Here is an 11,831-nt window from a genome sequence, read left to right on the forward strand (position 1 = left end):
CATTTCAAATACATTTCCCATAACCGCATCAACTAAACAATGAAATCAAGTAAAGCAACAATTACAAACGAAAGTTAAAGTGGATAAAACGATTCGACGAATGCGAATGAATATTATAAATTATAAATAATGGATGTGCGAACGCAAATGCTCAGCAACAAGAAACAAGAACAAATTCAAACAAAAATTGTAAGCCATTTTTTAATCATTGTCGCATTTAAGAAACGATAACAAAAAAAAAAAACGAACACAAAATTCAACCGCGATTCATTTTTTTCAACAACACTCAACAAATACTCATACACACACCCGAACACACATCCACCACATTCACAGTGACATTCACTCAATACTGAGCTCATTGCATAACGAATACAAATTGAAATACAAACATTGAGTAAAAATTTGATGGTAAACGAAGTAAAGATGACATACAAGTAATTTTAAATTGAATAAAAATTAGTATTAAATATGTACAACAAACTTCAAGGCTGTTTTATTTGCGGGCAACAGTCAAAAGCAGATTAAATCAAACTTACAACTAGTAACTACAATTACTCGACCTACGGGCTAAAAGGCTGGACTGGCCACATTCAGATTGATCTGGAAGCTGGCCCAGCGGTAGTCGCGGCTATCCGGATCGCGCAACAGGCACATCAGCGGCGGCTGCCTGCGGTTACCCTTGCATTTTGGGAGCTCCCCGATGAGCTGCTGCAGGCCGGCGGGTGTCACATAGCCAACTGCACAGACGAGTGCCTCCGTGAAGCTGAAGCCGGCCGTGCTCACGTAACCGAAGACCTGGCGACTGCACTGGCGACGCACACTGTCCCGCATCTCCGCCGGATTGGTGGGCAGCCACAGGCGGCACATCTCCTGCAGCTGGGCGCGTACGAGATGAGCCGTGTTCGCCGGCCGTATGTGGACACGTTTGGTGGCAGTCTCCTGAAGGCGCCGCTTCTCGCGCACCCTCCGCGACCGCAATCGCTTCAGCTTCAGCTTGTGACTCTGGCGTAGATCCTTGCGCGGCTGTTCATTCAGGTCCGGCTGCGGTGGCTCCACGTGAACGGGGGCCTGGACGTTGTGCTTCATCTGCCTCCAGCGCTGCTTGTGATCCGCCGCCGTGGGCAGGCAAATCAGGGCGTTGTCCTTCACATGGCCGCGGGATAGCAATTGAAGTTGAATCTGGATGATGGCGTCCTCGGGAAGAGTCTGTGGCAGTGGGCTACGATGTCGAATGCATTCGGAAATCTCCTCCAGCTGCTGGCGATGCCGCAGCACATAGAACGACGATCCCTCGCTCGCTGGACTGAACGAGGCACGCCAGTCGCGCACTAGATGCTTCCAGGGAGCACTGAACGGACTGACCACGGCCAGTTTTCGGTAGTTGGTGCGCTTGTTGGGCGGCATGCGGAAGTAGCGGGCGCGGAGCTCATCCGCCGAAGCAGCAGCTTTTTGAACTCCTAAACGGAGCAACATTGAGATGATTAGGGGGAGATGGAATATAGGAGTGTGACCCACTTACCAGCTAATGTATCAGGCAAATGTATCTCGGCGCCCGACTCCCTAGCCACCGAATCCAGTTCTCGCAGTCCGCCTGGCCTGGCGCCCCACATGGTGAGTGTGAGCCAGAGGGCCATGCCGTATCCGGCCGGAGCAATCACATCCCAGCCGCAGCCGTAGGCCAATCTCTTGTATCTGGGGTCCTGAGATCCTGGTCGTTGAATAAGAATTACGGGAAGCGCCTGCATTTGCTGCTCGAAGGCACATGGAGCTCCTGGCACCACGGCATGTTGTTGCCGCAGCTGGTCGTATTTGTGCGTTGACATGATGCCCTTGGCCAGTCGCTCTCGCGCCTCCTTGCTCCACAGTGGACTCTCCGGCAGACTCTTTGGCTGATTTACGAGAAGATCACCGGCGGAGGGTGGCTGTTCCACTTTGCTGTCTGCTTTCGTGCGCTTCCTCGGCCGCTGCAGACGCGGATCCACCACAAGGGGTCCCATCACTAGATTGGACAGCAGTTCGGCGGGCGAGCTGAGCTGCAAGGCTGCCTGACAGTAGTTGGATTGATCCTGGACTTCCTCTAGTTGTTGCGGACGTAAGCTGGCAAGTAAAACTTCTTGGGCTCGAGGTCCTGTCAAGCGGAAACGATTGAACTCCCGCTGCAGCAGCACCAAGTGGAGGGTGCCATCGGAATTGAAGTAGCTAGGCTGTAGTTCGAATGCTTTGGTTTTTGTCCAGAAGCGAAGGGGTTTCTGTTCAGGCTTCTTCTTCGTTTTCTTGGCGGGCGATGTTTCCTTGGACAACTCCACAGGCTCAATCTTATCCTCATCCATCGTTTCCTCATCCACAGCCTCGTTCAAAGGTAGCTTTTGTTGCCTCGTGGACTTTAGCTGGAACACGCTAAGCAACTGATTTAGCACGGCTTGAGCGCCACTGGGATGCAGCCACAGCCAGAGCGTGTGATCCGCCTGTTCCTCATCCTCCTCCTCTCGTCGCGGCCGCCACATGAAGCTGGCCCGCTGCAAAGCTCCATGCGGATACCGGCCATCCTCAAATATCTCCACGCTGCCCTCGCGTCGTCCACTCAGAAAAGTTCGGGCTGTGATCCCCAAACCACACTGCGGACTGGTTAGCCGGGCGAAACCTTCGCGTAGCACGTCCAAGGGACCGCGCAGCTCCACGCAACCGTAGAAGGAGATGTCCTGAAGCAGACAGTGCTCGGCGCTGGCGCGATAGCAGGCGCGGTAAGTCTTGTCGCAGCTGGCGTAGGGCAACCGGTGGCCCCAGCGGTCGACCATGTGGAAACGCTTCGCGTGCCAGATGTGCGTCTCCAGCCAGACGTGTCGCCTCTGTCGGCGCACGTACTCCCGCATTAGGTTCTTGGGTCGCCGGCGGTACTTCCTCGATGGGCGCTTCCCGTTGACCGGCTGATTGCCGCCCTTGCTCATCTGGGACTTGTGCGCCTGGCGGTACTTGCGCGGCAGCCGCTTCGGGTGGTGCGACATGGCGCGGCGTCGCATGTGCTTGGGCAGCGTCTGGAAGATTAGCTTGCTGCTCCGCTGCGTCGTCTCCTGGCAGTCGGCCACCAAATTGCGAATCTCCTGCAGAGCCTGCGCCGCATAATGGTACGTGGTCACGTGCGACGGCAGTGTGACCCGGCCGCCCACCGCAGCGTCGTACTCCAGCTTCTGGGTGCTCATCGGGCGTTAGCTAATTTGGACACAAATCCAATTCATCCAAAATCAAAACAAACCGGCGGCACGTGTGGCGGTTACTTGTGAAACGATCTGGCAGCTCTGTTCGATGCTCTGTTCAATTATCATCGATGTTGGCCAGCAATCGGCTGTCGATAGCGATATGCGCGTACCTATCGAATTCCAAGTGGCCTATCGATTGTGCCGACTATCGGCGACCACTAACACCAACAACGTTTTGGAATTTGCCTGCGTTTTGCTTCGTCGTCGAATTCAATATTCAATATCCCGTGTGTTTTGTGTTGTTTCCCCCCAGCTTACTAAAAACAAATCGATATGGTGAGTGCAGGCTGTTTATTGCGATGCTGTTTACTGTTTACAACCGCTTTCGCACTGGAAGTCGGTTTTCGGCGCCTTGGAAAACCAACACTCAAGTTTCCTTCTTTGTTTTCCTTTTCTCTCCCTCTCTCTCTTTCTCTCTCTGTCGCAGGCCGCTTACACCGAGGATCAGTTGGCTGGTGAGTCGAATGAAGAAGAAGAAGTGGGGTCAAGAACCAAAAGTCAAAAGTCGGCCAAATCGCATATATATATATATATATATATATGTATATAGAGTATTGATATGTGCGCTGGCACCTAGCGCCCTCTCCCTCCCACTCGCACACGGCATTGGAATGCGGGAAAGCGATGGCACATATATTTGTGTGCATGAATCATTGATAAAGCAAATACGCTGGAAAGCAGCCATACGAATACGATCGTGACTCACCCAAAAAACCAAAAAAAAAAAAAAACAGCGAGAAAGTCCCGAAGCCGAAATTGCAATACTCTGTGCTACATGTTTGTCATGGAATAGCTGTAGGCCCAGTTTCACGTCATTATTTCGAAAGACGTCCGAGTTGCCCATGTTATCAAGTTAAGAACTTAGAGAAACTATGCCAGCTATGGGTTATGATCAGTGGATTGCGTTCAGCTGAGCAAAACCGTCACAGAATAGCGATAAATGGCTTTGTACCAAGTTTCACATCAATATCTCTTAAGATATCCAAGATTCAGTTAGTTAGTGTAAAGCTTGGTCGCTTGAACATAGCCTTATAATCATAACCAACACCTCAGTATGAGTGTTACAAAAAAAAAAAGAGAACACAGTTAAAGCGAAAGGAAGTGAGCGATAAGGTATAGATAACATAGCGGTCTAATGGGATAATCACCCGGTTTTCTGACCCGCCGGCTGCTCGTTTCAAATAAAACTGCAATTGAAGTTGCAAAAACCGAATAACCAAGCGATAAGACAACCAGTCAGTTGACAAAAAATAACAAAAATCAGAAAAACCAGCTTCCATTTACGGAATATCTCCTTCTGTGAGTCAAATGCAACACGATGTCGTTTCCATGGCGAATCAAATCGAAACTTTACGCAATCCCCTGTTTTAGCCTAATCAAAGTCAATGAATGGCATCTGATAATTCAATTCAGTCATGCTGACACTCTGACGTCAGCGTTCAACCGCATATGCGCATATGCGTATGTACAGGCCATATATACGATATGCCATATACCATATTTATTTACCCATTCCAACTTACCTTGTTGCAATCTTTAGCCAGCCGGCGACGTTTTGTCATTGCCTAAAATGGACAAAAATGTGCTGGATTCGTTTGTTTTTATTGCCATTTTTGGATGTTGTATTCGCATGATAACCGAGCATCCGAGCAACTCATCGAATGGCGAACACTCTAGTATTCAGATCTGGAAAGGATCTGCAAAGATAAATATTAACTGCAGCCTTTTGCAGCTGGGGAACTTACACCTTCAATTGTTTAAATCCAACTGCACGCGAAATGGACTTACGATTCCTCCCCGCGAAACGAAACCCTTCGAAACCACCATTTCCCTTAGCCTTTGAGTTTCTGGGTTGTTTATTTTGATTTTGATTGTAAACAGGCACTTCCCGGTAGAGAAGTGACGTTTACCCGCGCAGTGAGGGTATCCCATGGCCAAGGAAGGCGGAGTGGCCGGGCATCGGCGCCGATTCGATCCGCTCCGATCCGATGGGTCGCCAAATCCGGGCAGACGGAGTTTCAGGCAGTCAGTAGCTGGCAAAACGGTCATCGGAGTGGTTCAATATGTATTACTACACGGCGCACGTGAAGCAAACCTTTACCACACTGGAAGGTGATCCATTTAGCCATGTAGTGGGTGGTAGAAAGCTATAGGTCCCCCCATTTCCATTATCCCTATAATATATGCCCTTGTCGATGGGTTTTTGTAAGTTGTGACCACAATTACTACGATTTGAAAAGCATCTGTCAACAAACACGCACTTTCTATTCGCAGAATTCCAGGAGGCCTTCAACCTGTTCGACAACCGCGGAGATGGCAAGATCCAGCTGAGCCAGGTGGGCGAGTGCCTGAGGGCTTTGGGCCAGAACCCCACCGAGTCGGACGTGAAGAAGTGCACCCACCAGCTGAAGCCCGACGAGCGCATCTCGTTCGAGGTGTTCCTGCCCATCTACCAGGCGATCTCGAAGGCTCGCTCCGGCGACACGGCCGATGACTTCATCGAGGGACTGCGTCACTTTGACAAGGACGCCAGCGGGTACATCTCCTCAGCGGAGCTGCGCCACCTGCTGACCACGCTGGGTGAGAAGCTCACCGACGAGGAGGTGGAGCAGCTGCTGGCCAACATGGAGGACCAGCAGGGCAACATCAATTACGAGGAGTTCGTGCGCATGGTCATGAGCGGTTAGGACCAGCCAGGTTCTAGCTGTCCAGCTCCAAGCTGTCCAACTGTCCAGCACCAGCAGTAGCAGTATCACCACGACAATAGAAGCAACACTATATCCAACACAACAGCAAACACTAAAACACCTGCCAAGCTAGCTGAGCCGTTCATTCCGCCAAAAGTTCCAACTCCGTGATTCCAACTTAGCCATTCTTCCCCCGGATAAAGCATTAAAACCAAGGACAACGACCAATAATTATCGAGATATAACAAATACAGGGGAAAGTGCTTAACGAGCAGCTAAAAACTGAAAAACTTAAAAACTTCGAGATTGGAGCTATTCCCACTTCCAAAATTAACCATCGATGTAGACATAGATTCATGATTAACCATAACTAATCACCGCGTCTGTGAATGTGCGTATTATTCTAAAATGAACACTAGAGAAGGTTAATCATTAGTTATCACCTAGTGCAGACGTTCTTTTGTACCAATCACACTCGATACATATATATATATATATTACTATACAATACTTCAATGGAAGACAGCGAGAGTATCAAGAAAAAGTATTTCTAAATTAAATTTGATATGCGTCGGTGGCGTGTGTCCGTATTTAAATGCGCATTTTGAAGTTTTACATGTTTATTTTTTTTAAATAATTTAATATTTGTATTTAATAAATAATAAAATGAGATCCAATGAATGTGTAGGTCTTTTTACAAAAGAAACGTACTTAAACTATTAAACCAATTGAAACCTTACCTCTTGTCCTTATTTATTGTTGAAGGTGGAAAGTAAACAAATAAATGGGCGCTCAAAATTATGAGTCATTCAAGACTTTTAAATATTTAGGAAACTTAACTGAAATTAAGCTTATTTTTGGTATTTTTCGGAGTTATTGTGCTCAGAGCTTTCCAACATTTCTAAACAGATTTTTTAAGGGAACAGCAATGCAAATTACAGTATTGACGAAACAATATAATGTAATTAAGCTTTTAATAAATTAAATACACTTATTATATACGATTATTCATCAAAGTTATTGATATTTAAATTTGGTATTCTTCGGACTTAAATACCGCGCCAATACTCGCCAGTCTGGCATCGCTGCTCGCTCGGACAAAACTAATTTGTATACTTTATTTAATTGGCCGCATTCCTTAATCATTCGCCGCCTACTGAGTGGCTATTGACCAAGAGGCCTGCTAATCCCAAGCAGGATGCCCCGGAACACGGAGGCGGGCGCCGGCAGTGCGGTTACCGGCGGGTCTGGCGTATCCGGCGGAGTAGGCGGTGCCCCCGAGCCCAGTTCTCCGGTTCAGAAGGTTTGGAAGCCGGAATGTGAGTGGAGGAGCACCTCTTATGCTAATGCTATGATTAACCATCATCCCCCTTCCCCCGCACAGTGTACAAGCTGCAGCTGGAGGCACCGGCTCCATGTCCATTGCGCTGCCAGCGAACACTGCCCCTTCCGCCGGCGAAGAGCACGGCGGAGGCTGTGGAGGCCAACAACATGGCGGGCAGGCTGTACGGCTCCGAGTACCATGGCCTGATGGGCCACCTGGAGGCGGAGCAGCTGCTGGCCAACGCCCGCGACGGCAGCTACTTTGTCCGCCGAAGCCCGCAGTCCGATGGCTACTACACGCTGAGCCTGCGGTTCAACAAGCGACCCAAGCACTACAAGCTGCTCTATAAGCCCGGCGTGGGACACTATCTGCGCGGCCAGGACAAGCGCTTCGACACGGTGCACGACATGGTCGCCGACGGGCTGATCAACTTTCACATGCAGCTCCATGCCAGCCCCATCATCCAGCAGATTAACCAGCAGACCAAGAACTGCTACCAGCAGAGCCCCTACATGACCTTAAATGGCCGCAAACTGAGGGCTCTGTCCAATGAGCTGGGCAAGGCCTCCACGAAGGAATCCCCGCCAGCCGAGGAGACGGAGCAGAAGCAGGAGGAGCTACCACCGCCTGCCGTGGATCCCATGCCGCTGGTCTACGAGAAGCCGCATCACTTCAAAGTGAGTTCAGGCTAAAAAAGCCAACTGTAATGAAGCATCTAATCGAAGATTGTGATCCAAACAGGTGCACACCTTTAAGGGACTCAACTGGTGCGAGTTCTGCGCCAACTTCTTGTGGGGATTCACGGCGCAGGGCGTGAAGTGTGAGGCCTGCGGCTTTGTGGCGCACAGCAAGTGCTCCGAGCTGGTGCCGCCCAAGTGTGTGCCGGATCTGAAGCGCATACGCGGCGTATTCGGCACGGACCTGACCACCATGGTGCAGCTAGAGCCGCATCATCAGATACCCTTTGTGGTGCGCCGCTGCGTGGAAGAGGTGGAGGCCCGCGGCATGCTGCAGGAGGGGATTTACCGCGTGTCCGGCTTCGCCGACGAGATCGAGGCCCTTAAACTCGCCCTGGATCGCGAGGGCGAGAAGACGGACATGTCGGAGACGGCGTACGGCAATGTGAACGTAATTGCCGGCACGCTGAAGCTCTATCTGCGCCTGCTGCCTGTGCCGCTCATCACATTCCAGGCGTATCCCAGCTTCATGGCAGCAGGACGTGAGTTATGGCTATGCTGCATCTCATCCCATGCCATTCTAACTTTAATTCTCTTGCAGGCACCGCCAAGCAGACGGAGCAGCGGCAGCTGATGGCGGAGGCAGTGCGTCGCCTGCCGCCCGCCCATCACAGGTGTCTGCAGTACATGCTGGAGCATCTGAAGCGGTGAGTATGGCTGCCAGCATGCCCAATGTGTTCTTAAGCAATCCCCTTTTTGCGCGCAGGGTGGCCTCCCACTACGCCGTGAACAAGATGAACGAGCACAACCTGGCCACCGTGTTTGCGCCGACGCTGATTGCCACGCCGCAGCACATGACGAATCTGACGGAGGAGATCTTCATGCTCTCCTCGCTCATCACCCACTGCAAGACTATATTCGCCCCATCGTGAGCAGCGTGGACCTGGAAGCGATAACTTCATCGCCAATTAGAGAAGCACGGCGATGCGAATCGGCATGTCTCCCTGTCTCTTTCGAAACGAATCCTTAACTTTGGCACGAGCGCTCGTGTCTTGGCGATTCCACCAAAAACTTAGCCTAAGATGAAATGATTTTTATACAAACTTTTATCAGCACGAAACACAAGAAATCCAGTAGAACACATTGAATGTTGTAGGAGTACGAATTTAGCGATTTTTCGAAATATTTTTAAGCGCACTATTATGCGTCACAAATAAAGAAGGATATTTATTATACATATACATTAACATATGCCAACTCAGTTGCACGTTGGTATGGAGTAGGCAATTCGATTGTGTTTCGAACAGGGCAGGCCGATTTTTCCTGTAAGAGCTGAAAACAGGGCAGGCCGAGTTTTCCTGTAAGAGCAAAGCACGAGCCAAAATCACTTTCGATCTGAATTCACAGAGATTAGTCGTCTAAACTGCTTGTGCTCCTGAATATTTTCTGATTTTTTTTGTTGACCAAAAAGTTACATTGTGTTTTTCCAATTGTTGCGAACACCAAGTTGAATTTGAATTGTTACAAACACGAAGTTGAATTTGAATTGTTCCAAACACCAAGTTGAATTTGAATTGTTACAAACACCAAGTTGAATTTGAATTTCGTTTTGATTTGATTTGAATATTGAACAATAGGAAAATGCCCAAGGAGATGGACCAAGGCAAAGGCGACAACGCTAAGGAGGAGAAGAAGGAGAAGAAGGATAAGGAGAACCAGCCGAGCAACGAGATGCCCGGCACATCGAAGCAGAGCAAGAGTTCCGAGCAGATTGAGAAGAAGCTGCAGGAGATCAAGGGACAGAAGCCGCACTTCAACGATATGGTCGTCGTCTTGGAGGATCTAGTGACTCCAGTGACGCCCAAGGCCATGACCACCAAGAAGTCCAAGAACACGGAGATGTGAGTGCTTGATGCCAAACAATTTATTCTGTGCCATAATGCAATCTTAATTCCAATCCTTGCCACAAACTTAGCCAGTCCAAATAGAAATACATCCAAGGTACACACACACACACACACAAATACTCGTATTGGCAACATGTATTCATACCTTTCTCTGTTCCTTGACATGCAGGAATCCACAGACTCCCGGTAAGCCGGCAGCTGCCAAGGAAGGCGAAGGTGCTGCTGCTGCTGCTGCTGCTGGTGCTGCTGCTGGTGATCAGCAGGGGGATACGGTGTTTGCTGATACCGTGGCATTCGTGATGCAGCCGGATGGCACTCACAAGGTGTACACCACACGCGAAGAGGTGACCGAGGAGGAGCAGGTGGCACCCACGCGCGAGATACTCGTCGACGATGGCGAGCTCGTCATCTTGACCGGCGACAATGGGGAGGTGGTCTACCGCCCCAATGACTCCGTTACCATCGAGGCCGAGGATAACCGTGTCTTCGTTGTCGGTGCCCAGGAGAATGATGTCACATACGTCCAGACCGAGGAGCAGGAGGTCCAGGAGACAATCGAGGGCGAGAACCTCGTCGAGTAGTCGCCGGTTAAGGAGTAGGTGCAGGAGTAGGGCCATACTAAATATGCCAAATATATCATTGTTTTCGCTAGTTGAATCAAATAAATATGCAAAGCATTTAAATATATAAACATATATACATAATTCTATTATTTCATTACCAAGTTGCAAATCATGGTGACATAGTAACCTTTGACTTCCATGTTCTCCTCACGTCAAGCGCTTTGAGGCAGTCCAATTTTCGCTCGGCCCAAAATTTTACTTTTGAACCAAACCATTCGATTTCGAAATCCTTGGCACAATGCTCCAGAATGCGACGCGGGAGGTGGCAGCTCAGGGAGGATTCTTCTTCAAGCAGTCGGAGCTGATGCGCATGCTGCCAGAGATTCCCAAGCTGCTGGACATCTACGATCTGTTCGTGGTCAATGGGCATGGACTGGCGGCCGCTGGAGACGAGCTAGCGGGTAAGTGATTCCCCGCACTGGCATCCATGTCCATGTCCTAATGCTTGCCCCTTCCGCACAGCGCTCGTGTGCATGGATCCTGGCGTGGGCATACGGCTGACGGATGTGGCGGACTGCCTGCGCACCATGGGCCTGAGTCCCAGTGACGACGTGATGCGGACGCACCTGGCCGAGCTTGTGCGTCGGCGCGAGGCGATGGGCGTAAGGAGCGCACAGCGGGCCACCTTCGAGCTGGTGCTCACGCTCTACTGCCGCCTGGCCGAGAGGGAGGTGGAGGAGGAGCTGGACAAAGGCTCCGGCGTCGAGGATGTACTGCGCGTGCTACGCAGCCGGGATCCCGATGGCACTGGCATGCTGCCCTACAGCCAGCTGCGCCGCATGCTGACCACCATGGGCAGTCGGCTGGACGAGACGGAGGCGTACGGTGTGCTGCACTGCGTCGCGGACATTGATGGCAATGTGCACTATGAGCACCTGGTGCGCCAGCTGTACGCCAAGGATCCGCTGGCGGAGGAGCGGCTGCAGCAGGCGCAGCTCTATCTGCAGGCGGTCGGACGCAATGCCATCGACATGGACATGGGCAAGCGGGACGAGTTCATCGACGCCATCCGGCGGGCGGATCCCATGGGCACCGGTTTCATCCAGCCGGAGCGCCTGCTCGAGCTGCTCAATCGCAACGAGGAGCAGTTCACCAGCGAGGAGCTGCAGCTGCTCACCCAGGGAATGGAGGACACACGGTGCGAGCGGGGCATCAACTACCAGCGCTTCCTGCAGTTCATCATGAACGAGTAGTGGCTGCCGTGCTGAGATCCTATTTTGCATCCTGGATGTGGCTGCTCCTGCGTAAATTCCACTGGGAAATCTGAAATCTTAATTAGCATTAAATAAAACCGCGTTCTTTTCGTGCGACGGTGTGGCAGCACTGGCTGCTCTATTTTTAGATTGCCCTCTATGT

The 11,831-nt window shown here is 50.7% G+C and overlaps 5 protein-coding genes across 6 annotated transcripts; 4 read left to right on the top strand and 1 right to left on the bottom strand.

Annotated features, from left to right (window-relative positions):
• Positions 1-465: 465 nt before the first annotated feature.
• LOC6524132 (ribonucleases P/MRP protein subunit POP1) lies at positions 466-3,297 on the bottom strand. The gene is made up of 2 exons (XM_002099960.4): positions 1,523-3,297; positions 466-1,460 (listed from the first exon to the last, which is right to left on the bottom strand). The coding sequence occupies exons 1-2, from the start codon at positions 3,198-3,200 to the stop codon at positions 571-573; spliced, it is 2,568 nt and encodes an 855-aa protein (XP_002099996.1). The 5' UTR covers positions 3,201-3,297; the 3' UTR covers positions 466-570.
• A 97-nt stretch (positions 3,298-3,394) lies between these two features.
• On the top strand, positions 3,395-6,683 carry LOC6524133 (myosin-2 essential light chain). Of its 2 annotated transcripts, XM_002099961.3 has the most exons (3): positions 3,395-3,533; positions 3,685-3,712; positions 5,532-6,683. In XM_002099961.3, the coding sequence occupies exons 1-3, from the start codon at positions 3,531-3,533 to the stop codon at positions 5,942-5,944; spliced, it is 444 nt and encodes a 147-aa protein (XP_002099997.1). In that variant the 5' UTR covers positions 3,395-3,530; the 3' UTR covers positions 5,945-6,683. The 2 variants fall into 2 exon arrangements, with proteins under 2 accessions (XP_002099997.1, XP_015045517.1); XM_015190031.2 differs by lacking the exons at positions 3,395-3,533; positions 3,685-3,712 and adding an exon at positions 5,229-5,369.
• A 336-nt stretch (positions 6,684-7,019) lies between these two features.
• LOC6524134 (N-chimaerin) lies at positions 7,020-9,186 on the top strand. Its single transcript, XM_002099962.4, has 5 exons — positions 7,020-7,263; positions 7,329-7,945; positions 8,010-8,487; positions 8,547-8,652; positions 8,712-9,186. Exons 1-5 carry the CDS (start codon positions 7,143-7,145, stop codon positions 8,875-8,877), a joined length of 1,488 nt encoding a protein of 495 aa, XP_002099998.1. The 5' UTR covers positions 7,020-7,142; the 3' UTR covers positions 8,878-9,186.
• Positions 9,187-9,321: 135 nt separating this feature from the next.
• On the top strand, positions 9,322-10,547 carry LOC26534757. Its single transcript, XM_015190032.3, has 2 exons — positions 9,322-9,846; positions 10,022-10,547. The coding sequence occupies exons 1-2, from the start codon at positions 9,587-9,589 to the stop codon at positions 10,431-10,433; spliced, it is 672 nt and encodes a 223-aa protein (XP_015045518.1). The 5' UTR covers positions 9,322-9,586; the 3' UTR covers positions 10,434-10,547.
• A 44-nt stretch (positions 10,548-10,591) lies between these two features.
• Positions 10,592-11,816, top strand: LOC6524135. The gene is made up of 2 exons (XM_002099963.3): positions 10,592-10,876; positions 10,938-11,816. The coding sequence occupies exons 1-2, from the start codon at positions 10,714-10,716 to the stop codon at positions 11,666-11,668; spliced, it is 894 nt and encodes a 297-aa protein (XP_002099999.2). The 5' UTR covers positions 10,592-10,713; the 3' UTR covers positions 11,669-11,816.
• The last annotated feature ends 15 nt before the right edge of the window (positions 11,817-11,831 follow it).

This window comes from Drosophila yakuba, chromosome X, assembly GCF_016746365.2.
Source record: "Drosophila yakuba strain Tai18E2 chromosome X, Prin_Dyak_Tai18E2_2.1, whole genome shotgun sequence".
NCBI lineage: Eukaryota > Metazoa > Arthropoda > Insecta > Diptera > Drosophilidae > Drosophila > Drosophila yakuba.

Excerpts from the sequence above, each read along its gene's own strand:
- LOC6524132 (XM_002099960.4), bottom strand. The coding sequence starts at position 3,200 with ATGAGCACCCAGAAGCTGGAGTACGACGCTGCGGTGGGCGGCCGGGTC. Across the intron at positions 1,461-1,522 it reads TTTGCCTGATACATTAGCTG|GAGTTCAAAAAGCTGCTGCT; the intron begins GTAAGTGGGTCA and ends TGCTCCGTTTAG.
- LOC6524133 (XM_015190031.2), top strand. The coding sequence starts at position 5,321 with ATGTATTACTACACGGCGCACGTGAAGCAAACCTTTACCACACTGGAA. Across the intron at positions 5,370-5,531 it reads AACCTTTACCACACTGGAAG|AATTCCAGGAGGCCTTCAAC; the intron begins GTGATCCATTTA and ends TTCTATTCGCAG.
- LOC6524134 (XM_002099962.4), top strand. The coding sequence starts at position 7,143 with ATGCCCCGGAACACGGAGGCGGGCGCCGGCAGTGCGGTTACCGGCGGG. Across the intron at positions 7,264-7,328 it reads GAAGGTTTGGAAGCCGGAAT|TGTACAAGCTGCAGCTGGAG; the intron begins GTGAGTGGAGGA and ends TCCCCCGCACAG. Across the intron at positions 8,653-8,711 it reads ATGCTGGAGCATCTGAAGCG|GGTGGCCTCCCACTACGCCG; the intron begins GTGAGTATGGCT and ends TTTTGCGCGCAG.
- LOC26534757 (XM_015190032.3), top strand. The coding sequence starts at position 9,587 with ATGCCCAAGGAGATGGACCAAGGCAAAGGCGACAACGCTAAGGAGGAG. Across the intron at positions 9,847-10,021 it reads AAGTCCAAGAACACGGAGAT|GAATCCACAGACTCCCGGTA; the intron begins GTGAGTGCTTGA and ends CTTGACATGCAG.
- LOC6524135 (XM_002099963.3), top strand. The coding sequence starts at position 10,714 with ATGCTCCAGAATGCGACGCGGGAGGTGGCAGCTCAGGGAGGATTCTTC. Across the intron at positions 10,877-10,937 it reads CGCTGGAGACGAGCTAGCGG|CGCTCGTGTGCATGGATCCT; the intron begins GTAAGTGATTCC and ends CCTTCCGCACAG.